This window comes from Chelon labrosus (genome assembly GCF_963514085.1).
Source record: "Chelon labrosus genome assembly, chromosome: 6".
NCBI classification, from domain to species: Eukaryota; Metazoa; Chordata; class Actinopteri; order Mugiliformes; family Mugilidae; genus Chelon; species Chelon labrosus.
Window position 1 is genome coordinate 22,881,412 of NC_140342.1, and position 24,472 is coordinate 22,905,883.

Genomic DNA, 24,472 nt, shown 5'->3' on the forward strand with positions numbered 1-24,472 from the left:
CTAATAAACCCGTCCCAGTGTTTACCCACAAGCACACCTTCGCTCACACACACACACACACACACACTCCTCATTTTCAAAGCCCCACAGCAGATATGAATCACAAATAGCTCACTTCCTCAGGCGGCCTCAATGAGCGTCACACTTCAATCAGGAGCATCACAATAAAGGCACGTTTTGTTCTTTTTTTTTTTGTTTCTTTCAAACTAAACACGCAGTCATACGGTTCCCGTCCTTTGAGCAGACAACAGTGGCTTCTGCTGGGGTGTCATTTATGGCGACGCAGGGCCTGTAGATATTTTTGATAAACTGCTCATGCAGTAGCCGGTTTATCTGCATATTTCCAAATTGACTTTTCTAAACCGTTTCTGCCCGGAGATGGATTTAAAACCATTTAACCACTTTAACACTTGATACCAGCCATGACTTTCTTTAAATTATGAATACGTCCTCTCCACACTGGTTCACAGTCTTCGGAGTGTTCTCTCTGTGTTGCTCTTATTGAGTGAAATATTCAAAGTCAAGATGCAGTGGTTTTATGACTGCACCGTTGCATCAGATGCAAATATTCCGGCTGTCTTGTGCATCATTTATGCGCGTTCCTACAAAATTCAAGCTGACACATTTGGTATCTTTGGAAACGTCGGGATCTCCAGCAGCATTCAAAATAATTATGGGTCTAAATAAGTTTGTAAACACGAATCCACCGGTGAATCCAGTAAATTCAAATCCAAATGTAAAGGGAAGCTGGCTAAACGGGCTATTAGAGTGAACAAATATTCTGAAACTAGACGGTATCTGAAATCAATCCTGACAATTTAAACCAGGAAATAAATGTTATAGTAAGTGGACAGCTACATTATGTACCATATGTTCAGCTGAACATGCCATTCACTTCTTTACTCCAGCCTCGACCAGATATCTCTGAATGCAAAATAAAATCTGTTACTATCACGATCACTGTGCATCCATGGCATTTTTTTTTTTTTTTTTCTCGAGGCTTGCCCGAGCCTCGTACTGACTCATCTTGGACCGAATCCCACTAGGAAATTGTTACTGGGCTACAGCGGTGAAAAAACATCCACTCTCTTTTCCTCCTGAGCAGCAGCAGCTATAATATCAGCAGAGCTACGAGGCGAAGGAATAGGTTTGCTGAAAAAAAAACTGCATTTGGATTCAAGGCTGCAACACCAGCCGACACGCTGTGGGTAAGGATATTGGAAGGTGGAATACGTTCAGTCTGAAATAGTGAAAGAGAAACGAACTAAAAGAAGTCAGCACATCTGAAAACAGTGACTTCAAACTGAGATCTACTGATCTAGGGGAAAGTCATTTATTTAAGATTCAGATAGGAGGTGACTCTGATCGTTTAATTTAGTCTTGAGGTGCAGTTGCTTCTGAAGATTTTAGCTGGACTGGTATCAAACTTAAACTTATTAAACTGATCTAACATCTACATAAAGCTACCGCTGATACGTTGCCTCTTCAGTAAATGAATTAATGAAAAAGTGTGAGAAGCGTGAAAAGGGACGTTTGTGGTCAGCTACTGTTAAACCCAACAGACCTCCAAGCAGTACATACTTGTGAGCCTTTTACTTTTTTAATTAGCGACAAACTTTTAGCTGCTAGTTTTCCAAAACCTACATGGTTAAGCAGATTAGTTGGCATCAAGCAAAGGTACTGAGAAGAGACGTAGGAGCATGTTATTACACTGAGGAAACCCAAAGAGGACCGTGAGTGTGTCAGTTATCTAAATTAAAGGAAAATATTTAGCCAGCAACTGCCCCTTAGGGCAACATGCATAAGCACTTTCTGATCTGATGCACTTGGATGACCTCATTCATTCATTCATTCATTCGTTTTCTGTAACCGCTTATCCTCTTTAGGGTCGCCGGGGAGCTGGAGCCTATCCCGGCTGTCACTGGGCGAGAGGAGGGGTACACCCTAGACAGGTCTCCAGTCTATCGCAGGACTAATAGGCGTGACTTGCACCTCATCAGAAATGTTCCTACACGCTGCAGCAACGCAGGCCGCAAGAGCTGTGATTGGTCCGCTTAGTAGTAGCGTGTTTCCGCTTTAGTATTTCCGACTGCTTCTCCATCTCCGCAATTATTGAACTGATTGTTTTGGATCAATAAAGATGGAACACATTGAGGAAAGGTTAACTGAGGAGGTTCAGAGATACAAACATTTGCATGACTGGTTGTGAAGGTTTCAGTCGCCATTGTTGAAAGTGAAGCAGGAAGTGGAAACAAAAATTAACCCAACTGGCAAAAAAAACACACAGCCAACTAGCGCTTGGGTGGCGTTGTTACAAAGCGAGCCAGACTGACGAGCGCACAAGTAGAAATGGCTAACACCGGCGTAGGCTATGCCGTCTAGTCCCGCAGTACTTGTCGGTACAGTAAATGACAATGTAAAGAGTAAAAACACAAACACTGTCCATGCATGTGCACATGCTTTCATTCCACGATCCATCATTCCTTTCTCATCTTTCACCACTCTCCAGTGAGGAAAAGCCAAACCAATGCTAATCCTTATTAGTCCTAACTGTTGATCACTTTCTGAAATAGCTCCTCTCACTGAATGGGGTTTCTTTTTACTCGGAGCATCAGACATGTTTCTAGGACATTGCTCCCTGATTGCCACAGACAGGGAATTCATAGAACCCAAGTTACATTTGTAACCATCGTTGTAATGTGACCGGCTCAAAAATCTTTGCTCGCTGTCAGAAGGAATTCCTTATTTGTACCGTTCATAATCTTTATGGCTGCAAGAAGTCTTTATGCCATTTTGGGGGAACTTGTTAAAATTAGTGATTCAGTCGTTCTTCTTGAGAGGACCGTCTCATTTCTTTATAACTAGATTTAATCCTGCTGCACTAACTGTAAGTAAAATAGACAAGAATGTGATAGTCTCTACGGCTTTTTATTTAAATCTTACAGTAACGTTTCAGCATCGGCATCATGTTGATGAGTAGATGAACAGATGTAGATCTCTACTTCAAAGCAACACACATACACCGATCTGCCACCTCATTAAAACCACTGACAGGAGAAGTGAATAACATCTCACGACAATTCAATGTTCTGCTGGGAAACTTTTGGACTTTTGGCACCCACCTAGACCAGCCCCATCCAACCCGATACCAATGACACTCCTTGATGGCAGCAGCCATCCCCAGCAGGATGCAGCCTGACACAGGTACACACACAAAAACACTTTAGGAACAACTAAAAAAAACAAAAAAAACATGAAGGACAGCACAAGGTGTTGACCTGGCCTCCAAATTCACTAGATCCCAAACTGATCAAGTATCTGTGGGATGATCCACAGAGGAGGCCAACCCATAGGAACCAAAGGTCCCCACAAAGGACACCCTCAGAAGGCCCATGTCCATTCTCTGAGGAGTCCCAACTGTTTTGGAGGCACAAGGGAGACCTACACAGTATTAGGAAGGTGGTCATAATGTTATGCCTTCCTTTCTAACGTCATCACTCTTGTAACACAACATAATTTCCATTCCTCCTTGCTTTCTCTGTATTTTACAGTACCACTGTCTGCCAACAACCTCTTAAACACTTGGTCGATGCAGTTTTTAGCAAATGATCCTCTAACAGGAGTAAATAGTTAAATTGCTGAGGGTTATTTTTTTCAGCGGTGGATCAATACACATTTGGTGCTATAGTGGGATCACGTCCAAGTACACATCATGGTGACATGTTGTCCGGGTTTGGGTACCTGGTGAGGTTGTCCTAGTCTAACAGTGAAGTCAAACCAGCCTCATCAGCTTCAGATGGGAACGTGAACAGCAGCCATGTCACCTCATTATCCTTCAACACCAGCGTTGTAAAGCCCTGCCGTTACAAGATCAACAGAGGGCGGGCGCAATCTGAAGCCCCGCCCCTCCCCCGGACAACTTCAGAACAAACATGGAGGCCACCAGAATGTTAAGTGCCAGCCTTGTCTAACATTAACTCCATTTTGAAAGGTCAGGACCACGGCTGAGGCAGAGATGAATCGAGCACTTCATTCCTTCGCTTATAAACCCCTCTTTCTATCTCTATCTGTCTCTATGTATCGTCGTCTAATCCCACCTCCCCCTCGACCAATTCATTGCTCTACCTCTCCCCCTCCTCCCCCTCCTCCTCTCTCCGTTTCCTGTATTTCTCTCTCATTTCTCCTGTTTCCTCTCCCCTCCCCTCTTTCTGTGGTTTTCTCTGGCCACTTAATGGAATGCATGGCATTTCCTCCCCCCCCCCCCCCCCCCCCCCATCGTTCTTCTTCTTCTTCTTCTCTTTCCCTCCCCATCTCTCACTCTCTCTCTCCCTCCATCCTCTCTCCGGCCCCCACCTCCTGTAATGAAATGTAAACTTTGACATTTATCAACTTAGTCCTCCCATCAACAATGTGCAGTGTGCGCAGGACGGAGGGTTTACTGTAGCGTGGCGTCTCCGGGCTAAAGTGCCACACTGTCCCGAGCCCTGACCCCTCACCCCTCGCCCCGTTCCCTTGCTCTTTTGTTGATTTGATTTTTCTGTCACTCCTTCCGTGTCTCCATCGCTTCACTCATATTTCTTCTCTCGTCTTTCCCTCCGTGCCTCCTTTGTGCTCGTTCTTTCTCTCCTTCACTTTTGTCTCTTTCGTTCCCCTTCTGTGTCGCTTCATAATCTCCTTTTCTTCCTTCACCCACTCTCTCCTTCTGTCTCCCTTTAATTCAATTCTCCGCAGACTGATAATCTGTTTTTTCTTCTTTCTTTCTCTTTTTACTCCACTGAGCAGCCTCATTCTCTTACACTCTCTCTTTCATTCTCCAAGTTCATTGATAAGGTCTTTTTTGCCCCCACCCTCACCCCCTTCGTGTTTCATATTCCAGTCCTTGCAGCTTGAATCAATAGCAGTTTCACAGCTAATTCCACAGCTCTGCATCAATACCCAAAGGCTCCAGTCTCCTCCATCAGCCCCCTCCTCTACCACCACCGCCACCACCCCCCGCCTGCCTGCCTACTATGAATATTCAAATGCGCATTATAATAAAGTGTTTTTTCTAAATGCATTAGCACGCAGAAGCGAGAGGAAGGGTCTGTCCGAAATGAGATTTTCACCACTTTGAGGCTGCGCGTTTGCATCAGGGTTCACAGAAACAAAGGGCGACGACGGACGACTCGAATCAACGACATTTGACTTATAGTGATGGTGTTTTTTGTGATTTTTTTTTTTTTGTTGAAACTGCAGGGGAGGCCAGACAACAAAGCAAGGCCAGAGAGAGCTTAATGAAGTGGTTTTCCAACATGCATTAGCAAGCAAAGGGAAAAAAAAACAAAACAAAAAGAAGCTCGCACTCTTTCGGAGTGATTGACAGCATACAGTTTAAGCGAATTATGTTTAAGGAAAAGATTTTGTTCGCTTTTTTTTTCCTTCACACTTAAGTGGTGTTGATTTATTCTAATCAGGTGGCGCTTTCATTAAAACTTACACAGCTGAAAGGGCCAAACACAGCTAGCATGCAGCACTGCAGCCAAAGACCTTCCTCCTTTCTTTCTTTTTCTTTCTTTCTTTCTGTCTTCACCCCCTCCCCTGATTTTTTATTTTTTTCCTATCCTCACACATTTTCTCTCCCTCCTTCCATCCCTCTATTCATCCATCGCTCTCCCCGGCAAATCCAAAAGTTGTGTCGCCATAGCAACAGCTGCCGTCTGCGAAAATTACCTAAATCCCTCCCTTTTTTCTTTCTTTCTCTCTCTCCTTCCTTTTTTTTTTCTTTTTTCTCCACTGTGTGTTCACCGTGTGGCATTCAATGGATACTGTTTTGATGTGGGAACAAACAAAATGAGTTGGGGGGGGGGGGGTGTGAAAGAGAGAAAGAAGGCGACAGAGAGAGAGAGAGGGGTTGGTGTTGAGGGGAACGTCAGAGCCGAGCAGCAGAGCAGAAAGAGGAGAGGAGGGATTAGAGGTGGAAAAGCCTGGTGGCCAGACAGGTAGCCAGTGAGCTGGAGCGAGAGAGAGAAAATAAAAGGAGTGAGACGGAAAGCAAACACAGAGGCAGGGACGGACGCAGTGCTACAGACAGACAGACAGACAGACAGACAGAGAGATACGTAAAACTGTAAACAAATAAACAAACAAACAAACAAAGAGCAAACAAAGAAAGGAGAGCCAAGGGCACAGCAAAACCAGCCGGCGGCACGCAGACGAGCAGAGAAGACAGACAGATAGACAGACAGACAAGAGTGACCCAGTGAGACGGGGCAGCATGTGAAACAGGTAGCAGGCAGGAGAGGAGACAGACATGTGTCGCCATGGTAACACTGAAACCAGTGAGTAAAGCAGAGAGGGAAAAAGAGAGGTGGTGGTGGTGGTGGTGGTGGGGGCGGCGGCGGTGGAGGGGAGGATGCGGGGGGTTAAGAGGGAGCGATATAGGAAGCATGCCGTCCCCATGGTAACACAAACGGAGGGATCCTGAGAGAGGGGAAGCAAGGCCGACACGAACACACACACAAGAAATGAAAGAGAAAAAAAACACCACAAAAGACACATGAAGAAAGTGGGAGATCACGTTCTTCATATCCCAGCATCCCTCCCTCCCTCCCTCTCCTCCTCGCCCATCTGTGTGCACGGCCACAGCTTGCTTTGCATTTGCTGTGTTAATGTTGTATGATGTGCTCGCGAGGAGCCGGAGCTCGCTTCTACGTGGCCAATTACTGCCTCCGACATGCCATTTGATGATTCTCAGACTTTGCCAGCAAGCAGCATTTTTTTTTTTGCAATGAAGGAAGCATGTAGTCGCGGAGAAACCCTGATGGATGGTGCAAATTATTACAGCTTGCGGCATCGTTCCTGGTTGGACGGCGCGCGAGGCAATCTGTTGTCTTATCGCGTGCGCGTGAGACGAGGCCAGCTTCCAGGATCGCGGCTCGGGCCAATTCGGCAAAGACAATCACATTCAATTGAGATAAACCCTCGGTGGAAATCATGTAGCTGGGAAACTTCCCCAGAACGCTTATCAGACTCTAGTAATTACTCTTCGGCAAACACGCCAGCAGATTTGCAACTATTGTACCACTTAATCAGAGCATTGTGAAAGCAGAAAGGGGCTTGTGGCAGTATGTGACGAAATGAGTCAAGTTGCTTGACCTGAATGAGCTGCTGACTACAGCAACCGCGGCTGCCAGGAAAAGAGTCACCGCCGAGCACAGGCTGAGGATTTACTCTGAGAGATAGTAGTAATGGTAGCAGCAGGCCCACTATCATTGAGCAGAACAGAAAACAACACAGAGCTAGCAGAGGCTAACGGCTAACCGGCTCCCACTCCTGTTGGCGCCTCGTGCTAACAAAACTTGGCGCCGCTCTGGAAACCGACACAGCTGAGCTCACAGGGTGGGAACGCATGTTTGTGAGTTGACAAAGCGCTATTAAAAGTGACACATCCTGACAAACTCCATCCCGTCCGCGCCGCTTCCACCGCTTCGCGCAGGTATCATTGAAAATTCCCCCTTTCCCCGCCGTATTTACCATTGTGTCGGGTCATTAATGCACGCTCAACTCATAATTACTATATTTCCAACAGCACTTTAAGGCAGCATAATTGCAGTGTGCGGCAGATGGCTGTTGGCTAACTGGCTTGCAGCTACGCCTAATGGCTATTTGCTATCGGTGTAAAACAGGCTAATGGTTCGCTGGCCAGCAGCTATAGCTTAAAATAGACAGCTGTCCTGTGCTGCGCGGGCCAAGCCAGGACTGAAATGACTGCGCGCCCCTCATTATCGGCCGCCGCGAATCCGCCACAGAATAATGGACCATAAAAGCGAAAGGAAGAAAATGCATTATTTACATTTTTATCCCCGTCCGACATCTGAGTGCGCCGGAGCTACATCCAAAAAGGTTAATTTATGCAGGAAAAGCCGGACCGTGTGCCTGTGTCTAATTATAATGCCCGTTCCTCTTGAAAAATAATTGTCCCGGTGCAGTTCAGCATAACAAATGTAAATCGCTAAGGACTGTGTATAGCATAACTGTGCTTCAAAGCCAGGAAAATAAAAAAAAAAAATGTGTGGATGTTTATAGGCTTCACAAAAGACATTTGTGTTGTTTTTTTTTGTCTGCAGTTTTATCTTTCAGCTCAACAGGGAGGAAGGGGGGAGATGTGGAATGTATATTCGCTTTCAAACAAGGAGACTAATTACAAGGGATTAAGTAATTGCGTGGGGAATAGTCAGGAAATCTTTCTCAAAACCTTTTGTTCCAAACCCCATTAATTTCACCCCGGCTCCGTCTAGCGCGTGACTTCATACGAGCCGTTTCAAAGGACAAATCTACAAGATATTTTCTGCGCCGTTAAGAAATCAGCGGTTCACGGGGGCAGAGAGATTCAGCCGAGACCGAAAAGTCATGCACCCGAACTCTAACTTTACAGAGGAAGCATTTTATGTTGGAAGAAGAAAAAAAAAACTTTGATAAAAGCGCGCTACCCTTTTTAATAATTCAAAACTAAATAATTCTTAGAAGTATTAAAAACTGCGAGTTGGTGTCGTTTCTTTGTAAAGAACAGCTTCTAGTTCCAAGGTAGGTCAAGAAGTTTATTCAGGGTTCCAGCTCCAAAATTGAGTTTTTAATGAACTTGTAGAGCTTTAAAACTGATACCTGTTCACTATTATCTTCTATAAACATTTGTATTTGAGGTAAAAAGTAAGGAAAGCTGTTAATTTACTGATTAACGGACTGAATGAGGACATTCAAAAGCAGCTCAAGGTGTCATCCTGCATGCATAGACGCCTGAGGAAGTCTCTGAGGCAAAGGACCTTCACTCTTTTGTGACCAGACAGTCTGGCACGTAAAACTTTCCTCTGCGACGAGGAACCTTCGGCGGCGCTCACTTTTTTTTTCACCACAGAGACGAAAGGTCTAAATGAGATTATTTTATCCAACAGAAAGTCCCTGCCCGGGCCGCGTTAGTGCAAAACCAGCACTTTATCTCACGGGCCAATCCACGCGACGACTCTTAAAAACAGCTTGCTTACTCTAAGTCTGGCGTTTTGGACATTTTGATTCCACTTTGCTGCTGCTGCTGCTGGTCTCTTTCCAAGCGCTGAGTGCTCCCATTTGCAAATCAGTAATCGCGATCGGCAGCGAAGTTCCTCCTGCGCCTACAGTTACATCAGTCTCGCGCTGAAACCTGTCCTCTATATGGTTATCGACGTTACGTAGTGCTCTGCATTACGTCTGCAATTTCTCCAATCTCCGTGAGTCTTTCAGCAGCAGTGGAAATGCCGTCCTTAGCCCTAACCCGTACCATCTTGCATGTCGTTTAACATAATTAAATTACACCAGAAAGCAAAAAGATAAACTATCAGAAGTCCGCTTTGCAGCTTTGGAGTTTTGAATCTCATCCACGCCTACGGTCTTGTTCTTTATCTTAGTCCATGCACCTTTACCTCATCGCAGATTGATGCACGCTGCCGTTTAAAGATGCTACACGACTATTTTCAAGCACCGAGGCTTCCTCTTCTGTCTTCATGTCTGCCGTGTGATGCAGGCAAAAGATAACACTGTCCCAATCCACCCTGGTCATCAAGTAAGAGGAGCTTTGTGCCCAAAATCACCACATTATTCAGTCGTTCCATCATGTGCACTTTTCTGTGTCTCCAAAAGAAAACACTGCAGTACATCCTGAAATTTGTTGATGCATTGCACAAACAGATCCATATTATTAGTGTTTAGGATTAAAAATGTAAACCCCCTCCCTCCCCGTGACCCAGGTCATCTGCCGTCTTGGATCACCACGCAGCTCCGGTGCTTTCGGGGGGGAAACAGATCGAGGCCTCTGTGGTCGGAGCTGTCTGAACTCTGGGGCTCCCAATCAATCCTCTCTCTCTCTCTCTCTCTCTCTCTCTCTCTCTCTCTCTCTCTCTCTCCGTCCGTCTCCCCCTCTGTGATTCTCATTGCTCGCCCGCCCTCGGTGCACAGTGATGGAGGTCATGTGTGGTCAAGAGCTGGGAATGGACAATCAGGCGGCGGCCGTATACCCACTGTTATCACTGCAGCTCATATCTTGCTCTCTGCAGGCCCTATACAGTGCAGCCATAGTGCCCTGCTCACTCTGCCTTTATCTCCCTGTTAGAGTTATGAGCAGTACAGAAAAAAAGGACTACTTCTTCTTCAAGTAACAAGAAGTTTAAGGGATTTTAACTTGAAATAGTTTTTTCGTGTCTTCGCTACACAGATGGGGTGACATCAGATCTCCAAGTCCTTGTTTCAGCGGGGCTAACTGTGGTACCAATCCTGTGGCTTTACTGTGAGAAGAGAAAACTTGGAGTGTTGTACGTACAAACGACCGCGTATCAATTAGCAAACTTCTGTTTTTGCACCTTTTGCTCCCTTCAAATGAAACTCGTCGGCTCGTGTACACGAAGCGGAGACATCGAGCACCGCCGCTGCTCGGCAACCGTTTTCCCCTCGGAAGCCACAGAGGCTAACGGTTTAGCAAGCTAACACGCTGGTGATGCAGGGCATGCAAAGGCGTAATGAAAAAGTTAGAAAGGAATATCTCCTCGGACATATTATGGAGTTGCAAATACAATTACAGTATATATACGGGCGGCACAGAGGTGTGGTGGTTAGCATTGATGCCTCACACTCCTCCCACCCTCCTATGACATGCTGGTTAGGGTCACTGGTGATTCTAAATTGGCCATAGGTGTGAGTGTGAATGGTTGTCTGTCTCTCTGTGTTAGCCCTGTGATAGACTGGAGACCTGTGCAGGGTGTACCCCGCCTCTCGGACAGTGACAGCCGGGATAAGCTCCAGCAGACCCGCGACCCTCAGCAGGACAAGCGGTTACAGAAGATGAATGAATGAATGAACTCTATATAGCATCATCCAGCTTTGCCATCTTCTAAACAAATGTTATTTACCAGGTCACATTAGAGAAACAGAACTGGATTTGCCCCCATCATTATGTCCCAGTTAAGAAAAATATTATTTAATGTCCTCGATGTTCCTCGGCGTAGACACACAGCAGGAAACACGAATATAAGTTTAAGTTTCAAGATGTTTTATACGTCTTTTGTTGTGTTTCTTCCCCCTGAGCTCGGTGTAGCGGAGCGCTAATTCGCTGCATGATAGTTGCCGAATTCATGTAAAACTGGAAACTCAAAAGCATGTTTTAAAAGTTGTTAATCAAAGATTTTTTTTTGTTTTTAGTTCACCAGCAAATAAGCCAGCCTTCCTGAACCCTGTGTTTTTATTTTTATCGTTCACATAATTCTTCTCATTTACAGACACCACCTAAACCCACCCTTCCTCTTTGCTCATCTTGCCTTTTATACCTTTTCTCCCAATATGTTGGTTTTTTTTTTTTACTTTCTCCAAGTTCTCCCTCTTCCTCCGTTGCTATGGTAACCCTCTCTCTTTCTCTTTCTCCTCTCCTTTCTGTCTCTCCGGTGCACCCCCACTTTCCCCCCCTCTCTATCTCCCTCTCGCTTACTCCCCCATCCTCTCTCCCTCCCTCTCTCTCTCTCTCCAGCGGCTGGTTGGACGGTTGCTATAGAAACAGACTTATTTAAAAGAAGAGCTAAGAAATTATCTTTTTCTCTCTCGCTCTCCTCCCCAACACGCTGGCGCTTTTTTTTCTCTTTTCCTTTGCTCCCTCGCTTCCTCCTCTCTTTCTTTCTTTCTTTCTTTCACTCGGCCTATCTCTCGCCCGCCTCCCTCCTCCTCCTTCACTCTCTCTCTCTCTCGCTTTCTCGCTTCGCCTCGATCACAAGCAGCAGGCAGACCTACTCTTTTATTTTCCTTTGGCCCTCGCTGCATATTGTGGATTTGCACACACACACACGCACAAACACAAACCTGCAATCTACTTTTCTTTCTTCGCCTCTTTCAGCTGCACCCCCATGCGCACTAACACACTCCTTCTTTCAAGGGTCCCTCTCTCTCTCTCTCTCTATCACTGCTGTGTGCACACACACAAAAACAGACACAGTGGCTTTCTCAAGGGATACACACAATACAAACCATTTCATCATCAGGACAACACTCTCCCTCTCTCTGTCTCTGTCTGTCTTTTGCTCTCTAATGCATGTGTTTCATATTTACAGTTGCATTAGCTGTACATTTTAATTATTTGGGGTGCTCAGATTGCAAACATGTGAGGGTATTAAAGCTCTTTGTTGGTGCAAATAATAAAATTAGCAATTAGCTGCGATGCTTTCCAGACCTTTGTTTGCTCACCGTCACGGCTAAATAGTCATGTTAATACCATTAGTAACACCTGTACTTTTCCTACAATGACAAATTATAATAGTTTTATATATATATATATATATATATATAAAACAACAACATCCGTCCCAAACATGTAGAGTCATACTGAACAAAATTAAAAAAAATCCCCCACACTCACTTTAATCTCCTTCCCAGAACAATGACAAATCTCACACTGACATAATCTCCACCTGTGACGCCATAACTTCATTTACCGCCACTGGAACCAGAGACAAGCGGCGTGACGTCACCGCCTCCCCTTCCCTGCCACCGCCACCACCTCCACCGCCGCCGCCACCGCCGAGAGCTGCTTGCTTATCTCCCCCGCACCCAGGCGAATCAAGCATCACCGAGGGGAGATAGTGTCGCCGCCCTCCCCACCCCAGCGCCTTAGCCCAACCCCTGCCAACCGTCGCCTCCTCCCTCCTCCCTCCTCGCCTCATTGAGCATCAGCCGAGTTGAGAGCAGCGCCCGGGGGGTGTTATCAGCTCCTGATAGTTATCGACTTACATTAAAACATAAGAGGTGGAGGGAGGAGGGGGGGGGGAACAGGCGGATAGACAGACAGACAGACAGACAGACAGAGGGAGGATGGAAACACAAACAGAGTGGGTGGTGATGGATACCGGCTTTCATCATCTGTAATCACGCTGTCCATCTCCGTCTTTAAACCGCTGCGACTTCTTTTATCACCGTTTAAAATCCGCCAAAGCAAAAGAAATAAAAAAAGGGATAGAGGGATGTATTAAGACTTCAAAAAAAAGAAGAAGAAGGAGAAGAAGAAAAAACTTGGCCGTGGTGCCCACGCAATAAAATCATTTGGTTACACAAGTTCAGCTCCTGATAAGGGGAATAAGTTTGGAGAAAGTCTCTGTGGGAAAAGATTGGAAGGCGCTAAATGTTAAATTAACTGAAAAGTGGTGCCGGTGGATACTGGGTCTGTGGGGTGTGAAAAATTGGAATTATGTTCATCATCGCTCCGGATACTTGAAAGAGAAACCGTTAAATATTACAAACTTCTCCTTTAGCAGAAGCTTTAGCTCGGAGAAGATATGCACGTCTTAATAGAATTTAGGAGCCGCGCGGTCGGACGCAGATGAAAGAAGTGACTCGAAGTGTAAAGAAGTGGTTATTTTATGTGCAGTGAATATAGTTTGATACAGTGTAATGTGATGTGATGTGGCGGTGGGGTCCTGACTCCTAAAGCTGTGTTGCATTGTGGACAATCGCTGTGTTTTTTGGTATTATATGACATGATTATATGATGAGGCCGAATCTTAAACCTTAAAGTTCAGACTTTAAGGTGCTGAGTAGATGGCAGTGGAGTATAGCAGCATTACCTGTATCAAGACTGATGCTAATAAAGTGAGGAAGAGAGGTTTTAGAGATGTCTTAGTTGAGACCTGTTAAGGTGATCTCTCCATATTGGCTCTTTTTTGGCACATTTGGGCTCCGTCTGTATTCACAGCTTCACGGCTTGTACTGGTCCATACTCAGACTGTAATAGTGCCTTTAGATTAGTTTTGGAAATGAATGTTTGTCTTCAAAATAAAGATAGTAATCTTGACCTTATTTAAAGATTAACCCAGCTAGTATACACCCATCAGCCACAACATTACGACCACTGACAGGAGAAGTTAATAACGTTGACCATCTTGTGAGAATTCGATGTTCTGCTGGGAAACTTTTGGACCTGGCATTCATTGATATGGATGTTACTGTAGCACCCACCTAGACCAGACCAGGCACCCCCACCCCATAGCAATGACACTCCTTGATGGCAGCAGCCATCCCCAGCAGCACACACAAAAACGCTTTAGGAACAACTCATAAAACATGAAGAACAGCACAAGGTGTTGACCTGGCCTCCAAATTCACCAAGTATGTGTGGGATGATCCACAGAGGAGGCCCCTCCCCTCATCCCATAGGACCCAAAGGCCCCCCCACTAACAACATTCTGCTGCCAGACACTACAGGACACCCTCATAAGGCCCATGTTCATTCTCATGAGCCACAACTGTTTTGGAGGCACAAAGGAAGACCTACACAATATTAGGAAGGTGGTCATAATGTTATGCCTGATCAGTGCAGGTACACATACAAAGAATTTGTCCATTTGTACACATAGAGAGTTAGAGAGAACACCTGGAGCAGTGGGCAGCCATGCGGGGGAGCAGTTTGGGGAGGTCCTGGGACGCCCCGGCCCTGGATGTAGAGGGGATTCGATACCATGGAGCCTAACAGCCAACCCTGATCGTCACTCATCAAAAACACACACGCGCGAAATGTCAATAATCTGTCAAGCGAATGCTCACTTAATTGAGAAATTGTTTCATTGATCCAATGCAAAAGTGGTTGCAGCGCTCTACACACACGCACACACACATATACACACTCATCCGACAGCGTGCATAATCCAGGGCTAAGACAAAAGGGGGAAACCTTGTGATAGCGATCTTGTAATGGATCAGATTGATTTAATTCTCTGCGTCGGACAATTTCTCATTCTTATTCCTCAAGATGTCTCTGAATGGATTTTACGTGGGAGGCCCATTCAATTGTTCTCTCTCACCTCCGCACATGAGCCTCTCAGACAGGGAGCGAGCGGGCGAGCGAGAGGAAACACAGACAGACAAAGAAACAGAGAGAGAGAGAGAGAGAGAGAGAGAGAGCAGCAGAAACACAAACTACCTCCACACTCGGCTTATTTGATCTCGCAGCCCTTTTTGTTGACATTTTTCCTCGTATAAAAGGAAGCACTTTTATGCTTTTGGTGCTTTTATGCTTGATGTCTGCATTTCTTTGAAAGCTTCTCCTTGGAGAGGGTGGCCAGTTTTGGTTTTTCTCACTTTCCCTTCCAAAGAAGCTAAGAAGGCCAGCCTTTTATCACTTTTATTGAATGCTCGTGCAGAGAAAGGAGACCCACTTTATTTATCCTTGGAGGACTGAGGACTCGGGTCGAGGGCGGCGCTTTGTGCATTGCAGCTCGCCGCTCGAAACGGCGGTGAAATATGCTGGAAATGCCTCGAAAACTCCGGGCCCTGCTCTCCCAGGAGAGCCCCATCTATAATAGGCCTGGCTGTTTCCCTCTGCTCCCTCGCTGCAGCCCTCTCTCCACACATAAATCTCTGCTCCCCAACCCGGCTCGCCTCCTCTCTCGCTCCCGTTAGCTCCCACAACTCCCCTCCCCTCTCCTCCCCTCCTCGCTGCTGAATCTATCTCCTGTCTTTTTATTCTCTCCCTAATCGTGTGCCTTCCTCCACCCTCCACCTCTTCCCCAAAATTTCTCCCTGTCCTCACCCGCTTCTCCTTCTCTGCTCCTCGGCGTCGATCTTTTTGGCGTGCATCTCGACCTCTCGCCCTCCTCTTTTTCCACTTCCTCCCTCTTTGACGTCCGTCCCACGAAACCTTCTCTCCTTCCCTAATCCCGTTGTCTTCCCATTAATTCTCCCTCCCTCCCTCCTCCCTCCGGTATTCCCCCCCCCATCTGCCTGCACACACCTCCGTCCACCATTCATCTCCTCCGCGCTGCCCTCCTTTACTCGTTTACCCCCCCCACCCCACTTCCTCCCGCGCAAATTCTTCCTCTTTCCTTCTGCTTTCCTCTCATCTTCTCCTCCAACCCCCCTCCACACACATAAATCTCCGCTCTCCTCTGCCTTGAACCCACTCCTGTAGTCTTCGCCTCCTTTCTCTTTCATCCTCTCCTTCTCTCCAACCTTTCTCTCATCCTCCTTAACTCCTGTTATCTCCTCCGCGCCCTCCTCCTACATTTCCTAAAGCTCAGCTACCTCTGACCCCCGCCACCCTTCCCTTCTCTTCTTCTATTAATGTTTCCCCCTCTCATCTTCGTGTCTCCTCTGACCTCCGACAGACATCCTCTGCTCTCCTTCCCTCCTCTGCCCTCTTCCTCCAACCTGAATATCTCCCTTGACCTCCTCCTCCTCCTCCTCATCTATTCTTGTTTTTCCCTCTTCTCCGGCTCCATACCTCCGTCTCTGGTTGCCTCACCCCTCTGCCCTTCTCCTCCCACTTGAAATTCTCCCCTCTTCGTCCCTCCTTTGGCTCCTTCTCCTTATTTCTCTACCCTGCGCACCTCTAATCCTTCCTCCCTACAGTTTGCTCCTCTCTCCAGCCTTTGCCCTCTTTTCTTCTTCTCCTATCGACATTATTCTCTCTCTTCTAGTCCCTTCCTCTGCCTCCCCTCCCTCCCAGTCCACTTCTTCCTCATTCAGCCTGACATATTAGCCAGATTGACAGGTGTCAGTCCTAATACCGGTCGACTCTCTCTCCGCGTTAGGATCTGCACGCTCTTCAGTCTTTAATTCCCGCACATCAGCCCGTGCAGGGGAAGGGAGGGAGGGGGTAGTTGCCTCCATCGTTTTAGCCGATTACTAGATTATCGGGGCATCGCGTAGTGAATTAAGTGACAGCTAATTGCGGCGTTATTATATTTATTTGTTTTAATTGCTGTTCCACGTCACCTCAGATTACGCGTCCCCCGGCCCGCCAGGATATGGGATCTGTCAGGCAGTGGAGGGGCTTCGGGATGAGGCCCACACAGGCACGGGGAAACATGAAACTCGCGCTGTCATGAACTTCCGCTCTGCTCTCAAACAAGGCTTCTTCGTGCCGTATGTAATTATATTCATCTGGAGGTACAGCGATGATCATTATTATTTTATTTTTTTATTTTACCACCCAATTATAGAAACAGAGTCAGTCGACCTTATATACTCGCTTTTACGGCCCGATCAGTGCAGTGTGGCACTAATGGCCGAGGGTTGGGGGGCCTGATTCATCCTGAGGCCGCTCATGCAGGAAATGCTCATCAGCGGTGGTTCAGATGATAAAAAATTCACCAGAAGAAGAAGTTCGGTAGCTTTGTAAACTGAATAAAAGCTGCAGCGTGTATTTCTTTAATTAATATTTCACGTGCGTGCATTATCTGTTGCATGAGCGGCACACGAGGTCATTCCACCGCTCTCGGGCCCCAAGAACCCATAAGTTCAAGGTGCTTTTTATTTTTTTTGATCAAACGCGAGCTTGTTTTGAGAGTACGCACCACATCCTTGAGCTCGTGAGAGCGATGCGAAGGTAAGGGGCACGCTTCCTCAGAAGTATGATCCGGGAATCCAATTTGAATAATTGATCGATGACTTTGGAGGCTTTATCAGATGCCAAACCACGACGCAGCAGTTTACAGTACGTGGAGGTTAACTCGGCGCCAATTATGTTTCATTGCAGCTATTATGAGGTATACAGTGAATGCTAAATTCATGTTATAAAGTAATAATAATCCAGCAGGAGCACGAGCACTTGCACAGATTCGCAACTTGCCGGGCGACGCTGCGGCCAGACTGAGCTCTTATTGTGTTGCTCTTCTGCAAGTGGCACCAGAGAGGAGGGTGAATGAAGTGAAATGAATGAGGGGAGTACATTTTTAGGCAGCGTTAATGTTGGTCTAAATGCGGCCTTAAAGAATGGTCCCATTTAAAACACCAGTGCACAGTTATGTTCCTTAGGAGCAAATCTGTTTGTCTACTTAAAGACCACGGGATAAGCACACACACACACACAATTCACACAGAGGCGATGTAGCAGAAGGAGGAGTGTCAGTAAGGGCCCTAATCAAATTTTCACCTGCACTGGGGTCAACAGGGCCAAGCAAAAGTCCCATGCAATAAAGAAAAAGAGGACAGTCAAAAGGAATATGCATTTGTGCAGGTAAAATAAAAAGAAATTAGGACTGTCAAAATGAATGCGTTAACGCAGATTAATCCATCATCATGATTAATCTTATTAAAACTTTTAATGCAATTAACCCGTCTGCAGCACAGAACAACTCTGGACGTCTCTGGCAACGCATTTCGGGCAGTTTGTCCAAGTAGAGTTGCGTAAATGGAAGAACCGACCGATAAAGATGGAGGACGCTAAAGAGCACGTTATCTTTATCGGTTGTTTCTGCTGCCTGTCACTACCGGATCAACTGCCCATTTGCGCATGCGCGACCGTAACTTTACTTGGACAAACTGCCCGAAATGCATTGCCAGAGACGTCCAGAGTAGGGATGGCAACTCCCTGAAAAATAAGCAAGGGACACCTCATTGGCAGGGCCGGCAGACCCGATTGCCTTCACCCTTCCCGGCATGGTGAATTTTGTTTTAGCCCTTATTTGTGCGTGTGAAATTATTTTTTTAACCATTTGACTCGAACCTGAATTGAACTGACGCGTACTTTTGTTTCTAAAAACGGGACGATTCCGTTTTTCAAGGGACGATTGGCAACCCTAGTCCAGAGTCATCCTGCGCCGAAGATAGGTTAACTGCGTTCAAATTTTTAATCAGATTAATGAAGATGGATTAATCGTTAATTTTGACAGCCCTAAAAACAGATTTAATGTTTCACTACCAATAAATATCCTCCTTAACTCCGTGTCTTGCCGTTGTGCGTTTTTCAAAACCTTTGCTTTCTGCAAATGCCGAAACCTTTACGAAACCCGCGCCTGAGAGTATTTTCATCGCTGGTGATTCAGAAAGAAATCGCACACCTGTTTGAGGAAGCTTGACTGATTTGTCTCACGTATTCTGTAAAGATTCACAGAGATCCACGATTCATCTGAAAGTCGAAGGGATTTGTTTTAGATCCTGTTCAGATTCAGATTCAGATTCAGAAAACTTGTAGTTGTCCACGATGGGGTCGGGGGATGGGCCATAAATGTTTGAAACATTTAGCAAACCGTGAAAACTGGGGGAAAAAAAGTCGCTACCTCGCTACTAGGAAGGTCGACCGGTCGGCTAGCTGACGAGCGGCGACCCGGAAGTGGAAGTCGACGTTTGTAATGAGAACATTTCAATTGAGAGGTCAAACATTTTCAAGACTTGTGGGTGCTCCGGGACATGGTGCGTCTAAATATATCTTGAGAAAGGATCCCTGCGCGCCCCTGGAGCTCGATTTGGGTGTAAATCTTTGCTGATGTAAACCATCAAACATTGATGGTCCAGCTGGGTTGCTGTTGAAGCCAGTAGGGCTCTCTCTCTCTCTCTCTCTCTGCTTCCTGAGCACTCCTGCCTCTGCCTCTGTTTATCCTCAAACATCCCCTCTTGTCAACAGATTAGGACTGAACCCCGCTGTCTCTTCCTGTCTTCGTCTCTCTCTGCCTCCATCTCTCTGTCTTTTTGGCCTGTCTCTTTACATCTGCGCCTCTGCTCTATTCTTGTGACGGGAGAGGAGAGTGGGAGGAGGAGGAGGAGGGGGAGGAAGAGGGGTGTGGGCTATGGGGGGAATGGGAGAAAAAGAAAGTCTATATGTGTGTGTGAAAGGGAGAGAGGAGGGGGAGACGGGACAGGTGCTTGCGGTGCGAGAATTGCTTTGCTTGCTTTGCTTGCGTGATCAGGCTGCAAAGAAAAAAAAAAATGTTCAGCTCAAGCAAAAGTGCATCGAAGAATCGAAGCAGGCTTCCTCGGCAGTGGCCACGCGCCACATCAGGGCCAGCGCGCATGTACGCACACACGGCGGCGGCCGCGTGGTAATTACAGGGGCCCGCGGACTGAGCGGTCAACCGCGCAGAGATGTAGCCGGGCCTGTGTTAGGAAGCCAGACACACCGCCGGACCGAACAGTAAATCATGCTGCTCAAAGAGAGACAGAGATAGAGAGAGAGAGACGGTGTGAGCTGACAGCAGAGGAAAGCAGGCAGCAGACACCTGGAGGAGTCCAAACAGGCTAAAAACACATTAGGCTGCAGCTGCTGCATGTAGGGGACGGATTCACTCTGATCACATTTACAGGCTTACACCGGCTCAGCTGGAGACACTGATCTGCCGCTCTGCTCTCTTCTGCTCTCTGTTTGCGTTCGGCTGATCTGCTCCGTTGGTTCTGTCGCTTTGTTCAGATCCTGATCTCAGTCCCGTCCTCCTCCTCCTTTCTTTGTTAACCTCAGTTCTACGTCCGTTTCCAGTCGAGATGTCACCCCCCCGGCCCTCTCCTCGTCTTTGTTCTCGTTCTGTTCTGGCCACCTTTCCCTCCGTTCTAACCGGTTCTCTTTTGTTCTGTCGCCCTGTTTTGCTCATTTCTGCCTCGCTCTGCTCTGCTTTTCGGTTCCTCTCTCCGTAGCTAGAATAATCCAACTTTCCTAATCTGCTTTTCCCCCGTCCATTCTTCCCTTTCAACCGGCTTTACGGCAGACACTATCAGTAGCTTTAACCTCAATCAATCTGAGCACCTCAGCTCATCTGATCCGTTCGGTTTGATTCTAATCTTTAACGTCCAGGCTTTTATTCATCACCGTCTGCCTTCTGCTTCCTACAACATGTATGTATCATGCTCCGTCTCATCCCACTCAGGCGGTCAGCTCGGGCTCCAGCCTGGGAGAGCTCCTGTGACCGTCTGTCTGGGCAGATCACCGTCTGTGGTTCATCACACCGGCGGCCTGCGGCACCGGGGACCCAGGTGCTGAGGCAGGTACACACTCATGCACACACACACACACACACACACGGATGAACCGTTCACATCAGGCCACCTCAATTAATCACCTCTGTCTTTGGAGCCGTGACTGCCCTCAAACACCAACGCACACTCATCCGCTCTGTCACTTTGGTGTGTGTCAGTGTGTGTCAGTGTGTGTGTGTGTGCAGAGAGAGAGTGAGGGGGGCAATCTATCAAGGTGATCGATAAATAGGGACATTAATATTAGTAATGGGACTCTCCTCCAGTCCAGTGAATATGTCTCAGTCTTTAAGGTAAAATATGAATTTTTCTTGGCACCTGAACGTCTGCAGCAGGGCCGCGCGTCCTCTGCACGAGCACGCGAGACTCTACCTGCATGTTAAGTGGAGGATGCACTGCTCCTGCTCCTCTCTCTCTCTCTCTCTCTCTCTCTCTCTCTCTCTCTCTCTCTCTCTCCAACACACACACACACACACACACAGAGAGACAGTTCCTCTCTCGAGGGACACTCGCGCTGATCTTTACTCTCCACTCTAACTGCACGCACTCGGGCTGAACTGAAGGCATGCACGTGTCCGGCGCGTGCGTGTGCGCGCATGTGTTGGAAATTGATCCAGCGTGACTCATGTTATAAACCCCGGCGAACCAGCCTGTGCATCGGATCCTCGCCTCATCAATCATCCACCCCGGGGCTGGCAGGTTATGCGCAATGTGTGTGTGTGTGTGTGTGTGTGCGTGTGCGTTGTGGGAGAGTGCGCGCACTTGTGTTGACCCACTCCGCGCTTGTATGTGTCAACCGATTCTGTCTTTCCATGCGTTTCAAAGGTCACGTCAAAGCGATGTCGTGCGCAGATGCTCCACATCTCTGCCATAAACGAGTAATTGAAGAAAAAAAAAATAAATGCAGCGCGTTTGTGCCTGCCTGCCTCTAAATCTATCTTTTTATTATTGTTATTATTATTTATTTCTGTCCCCAGGAGGAGCAGAGACCCTGAACACCCCGCGACTCTTTCTTTTTTCCTTTTTTTCCACCCCGTTCAGCGTCTGCGGGGCTGTAGTGATGATGATGATGATGATGATGTCCAGGGCAACACAGACTCTACAACAACATAACACGGTTCGCCCGTGCACGCGCTCGCACAAGAACGCACGCGCGCGCACTCTTGGCCAGACATAAATGCAAAATACACAAGCACTGCCAGCACAGACGAGAGACAGACCCGCGGAGCGCACACAGACGCACACACAGACACACACACACACACAAAAAGAGAGAACAACAGAAGGAGGAAAGAAAACCACTAAAAAAAAGAAACTTCCACTCGCTCTCCTCTTTCCAGTTTACGACGGGTGTCTTCACACATCACTCACCTTGGTTCAAAGTGATCGCCAAAGTTATGATCCACAAGGCTGGCATGGTTCAGCCGAGCGCATTCAGATTCCTCCCCTCGGCTCCGCTCCCCCAAAAAGACACCATCAATTCCTCCCGACCGGGCGCATTTAAGCTGAATCCTGTTTCAGTCATAGAAGTGGGAGAAAACACATTTAGAGAAAGGAAGACAAAAAAAAAAAAATCCAGTTTCCTCTCTCTGTCCTTCTTTTCTCCTATTCCTTTCTTCAACTATGTCCCTGTTCCCCCTTGCGTAAAATAAATCTGTCTCCACTTTTTTTCTCCCCGTGTTTTATTTTTTTTTTGTTTCTCAGTCTGCGTTCCGTTTCCTCTCTGCGCTCTGGATTTCCATTTAAACAGGACTGAATTCCTCTCTCACTCTTTCTCTCTCTCTCTCTCTCTCTCTCTCTCTTTGCCCCCCTCCTCTTCTCGTACAATCAGTAGCGCACACACCCCTCCTTCCCTCCCTCCCTCCCTCCTCCACCTCCACCATCTCCGTTTGAAGGGCGCCCCAGCGGCAGAAACGAGAACTGCGCTTTGAGCATGCTCAAAACTTAACGCATCAACTCTGGGAAGGCTCTCACTCATCCAGGTCATGGTATATCCAAGAGAAAGCTGAAACGAGGGCAGCTGTGGAGCTTCTTGAAGACGGTTCACAACTCATCCAAGTAGTTTCTTCAGTTCTCTGCTCTACAAGTCCAGCTGCACTTTTTCTTTTTTCTTTGGTTAAACCATCAAGTGTTTAAATTCACATTAAACTGCAAAATATTGTCTAAGGTTGTAAAACTTTTAAGCGTTCAGCAATATATAGTAACCCCCATTTGTATCTACTTGGATATTTATGTGGAACTTCTGGACTGTGCGTGTTTTAAGAGTTCAGGGGGAAAGGGGATGGCAGTTTTGAAATATTTGAATCAAAATGTGTAGACAAATTGTTTACTGGTGTTCAAGGCCACTGTCAGTCCATCTAACAAATCACACCAGCATGAGAACAAGTTTCGGGGGGTAAACTTTTTTTGCCTGTGATGACATCTTGTAATTTGTCTTAATAATTTTCTTCTAGAAATCACCCACTTGTGTCCGTAGTGACTCTGCTTCATTTATTTGCTCATATTAAGCTCTAAGTGCACACATTTAACTGCAGCTTCATAATTTCCACTGAATGCAAACACAACACAACGTTGCTGTCTGAACATATGCTGAAATTGTTTGATTAGCAAATGTTGTAGTTCTCCACTTAAAGGGGAACTACTGTTTTTTTACAACCTGGACCTTATTTCTGGCATAAAATATGGTCGTTTACTCACCCATATAACTTTGGTGTCATTTGGAGTCGTTCGGACGATATTTAGATCTGCGTATACCCATATAGTGGGAGTGACTGGGGCACCGAAACGCAACCTCTAAATAACGCATTATCTGCCGTGGAAAATTTTGTTCTGATACACTAGTGCTGTTCCCCGTTGAGTCCGGAGTTACCTGTTATCATCATCCGGGGTCTGTAGATTGACCTACTAACCTCTGACCTGGATGATGTTATCTCTGAGCTTGTTTACCTGTAATTTGCTACTGCTAGTTTTTTGCAACATGGCTGAATATTTTTCCGATTCTCTGAGGTTGTGGACGACGACTTTGTTTATGATGGACGTCCTTACTGTTGTGAGCCAGACTATACGGATGAGGAGCTCGTTGAAAGGAGGATGCGGAGGTAGAGAGAGGAACAGCTGGCCAAAGAACAACAAACCACTGCATGTCCGCAAATAGAGAACAGGTAACTCCAGACTCAACAGGGAATAGCACTAGCGTATCATAACAAAATATTAGTGAAATGAACGAGTTTCGCTGCAGATAATACGTTATTTAGAGGCTGCGTTGCGGGTGCCCCATTCACTCCCACTATATGGCTATACGTGGATCTAAATATCTGATGAACGACTCCAAATGACACCAGAGTTATATGGGTGAGTAAACGATCGTATTTTATGCCAGAAATAAGGTCCAGGTTGTAAAAAAACAGTAGTTCCCCTTTAAAGATGTTTATTGATCCCTTATTGAGGTGAAATCAGAAACAGAAGGAATGTGTATACATACAGTACATGTGCTATAGGACTAAGAACAAAACTTTTCCAGAGCGTGTACATGTACTGTATATGCACTTGGAGTATTTATACACACATCTATAGATGTGCATGTGCAGCACCAGAGGAGCACCAGGTAATGACAGTTACCTTTGATGCTGCACATTTTAATTTACCGTTCTTTTCTTACTGACTGCAGGACCAGAGCACTGTGTGCGTCAATGGAACAACTTCTGCAAAAACAAGCTGTTGATGCAGAAAGGGCCAGAGACAGTAATGAATCTCCATCTGT

General features: G+C 46.6%; 1 protein-coding gene across 2 annotated transcripts in view; it reads right to left on the reverse strand.

Moving 5' to 3' along the window:
- Nucleotides 1-22,504, reverse strand: part of kirrel1b (kirre like nephrin family adhesion molecule 1b) — a 76,693-nt gene extending 54,189 nt beyond the window's left edge. For both annotated transcript variants that reach the window (XM_084547107.1, XM_084547106.1), the window contains exon 1: nucleotides 22,084-22,504. In XM_084547107.1, the coding sequence (XP_084403233.1) occupies nucleotides 22,084-22,129 (46 nt within the window). In that variant the 5' untranslated portion in view covers nucleotides 22,130-22,504. The remainder of the gene's footprint in view (nucleotides 1-22,083) is intronic.
- Between the last annotated feature and the right edge of the window lie 1,968 nt (nucleotides 22,505-24,472).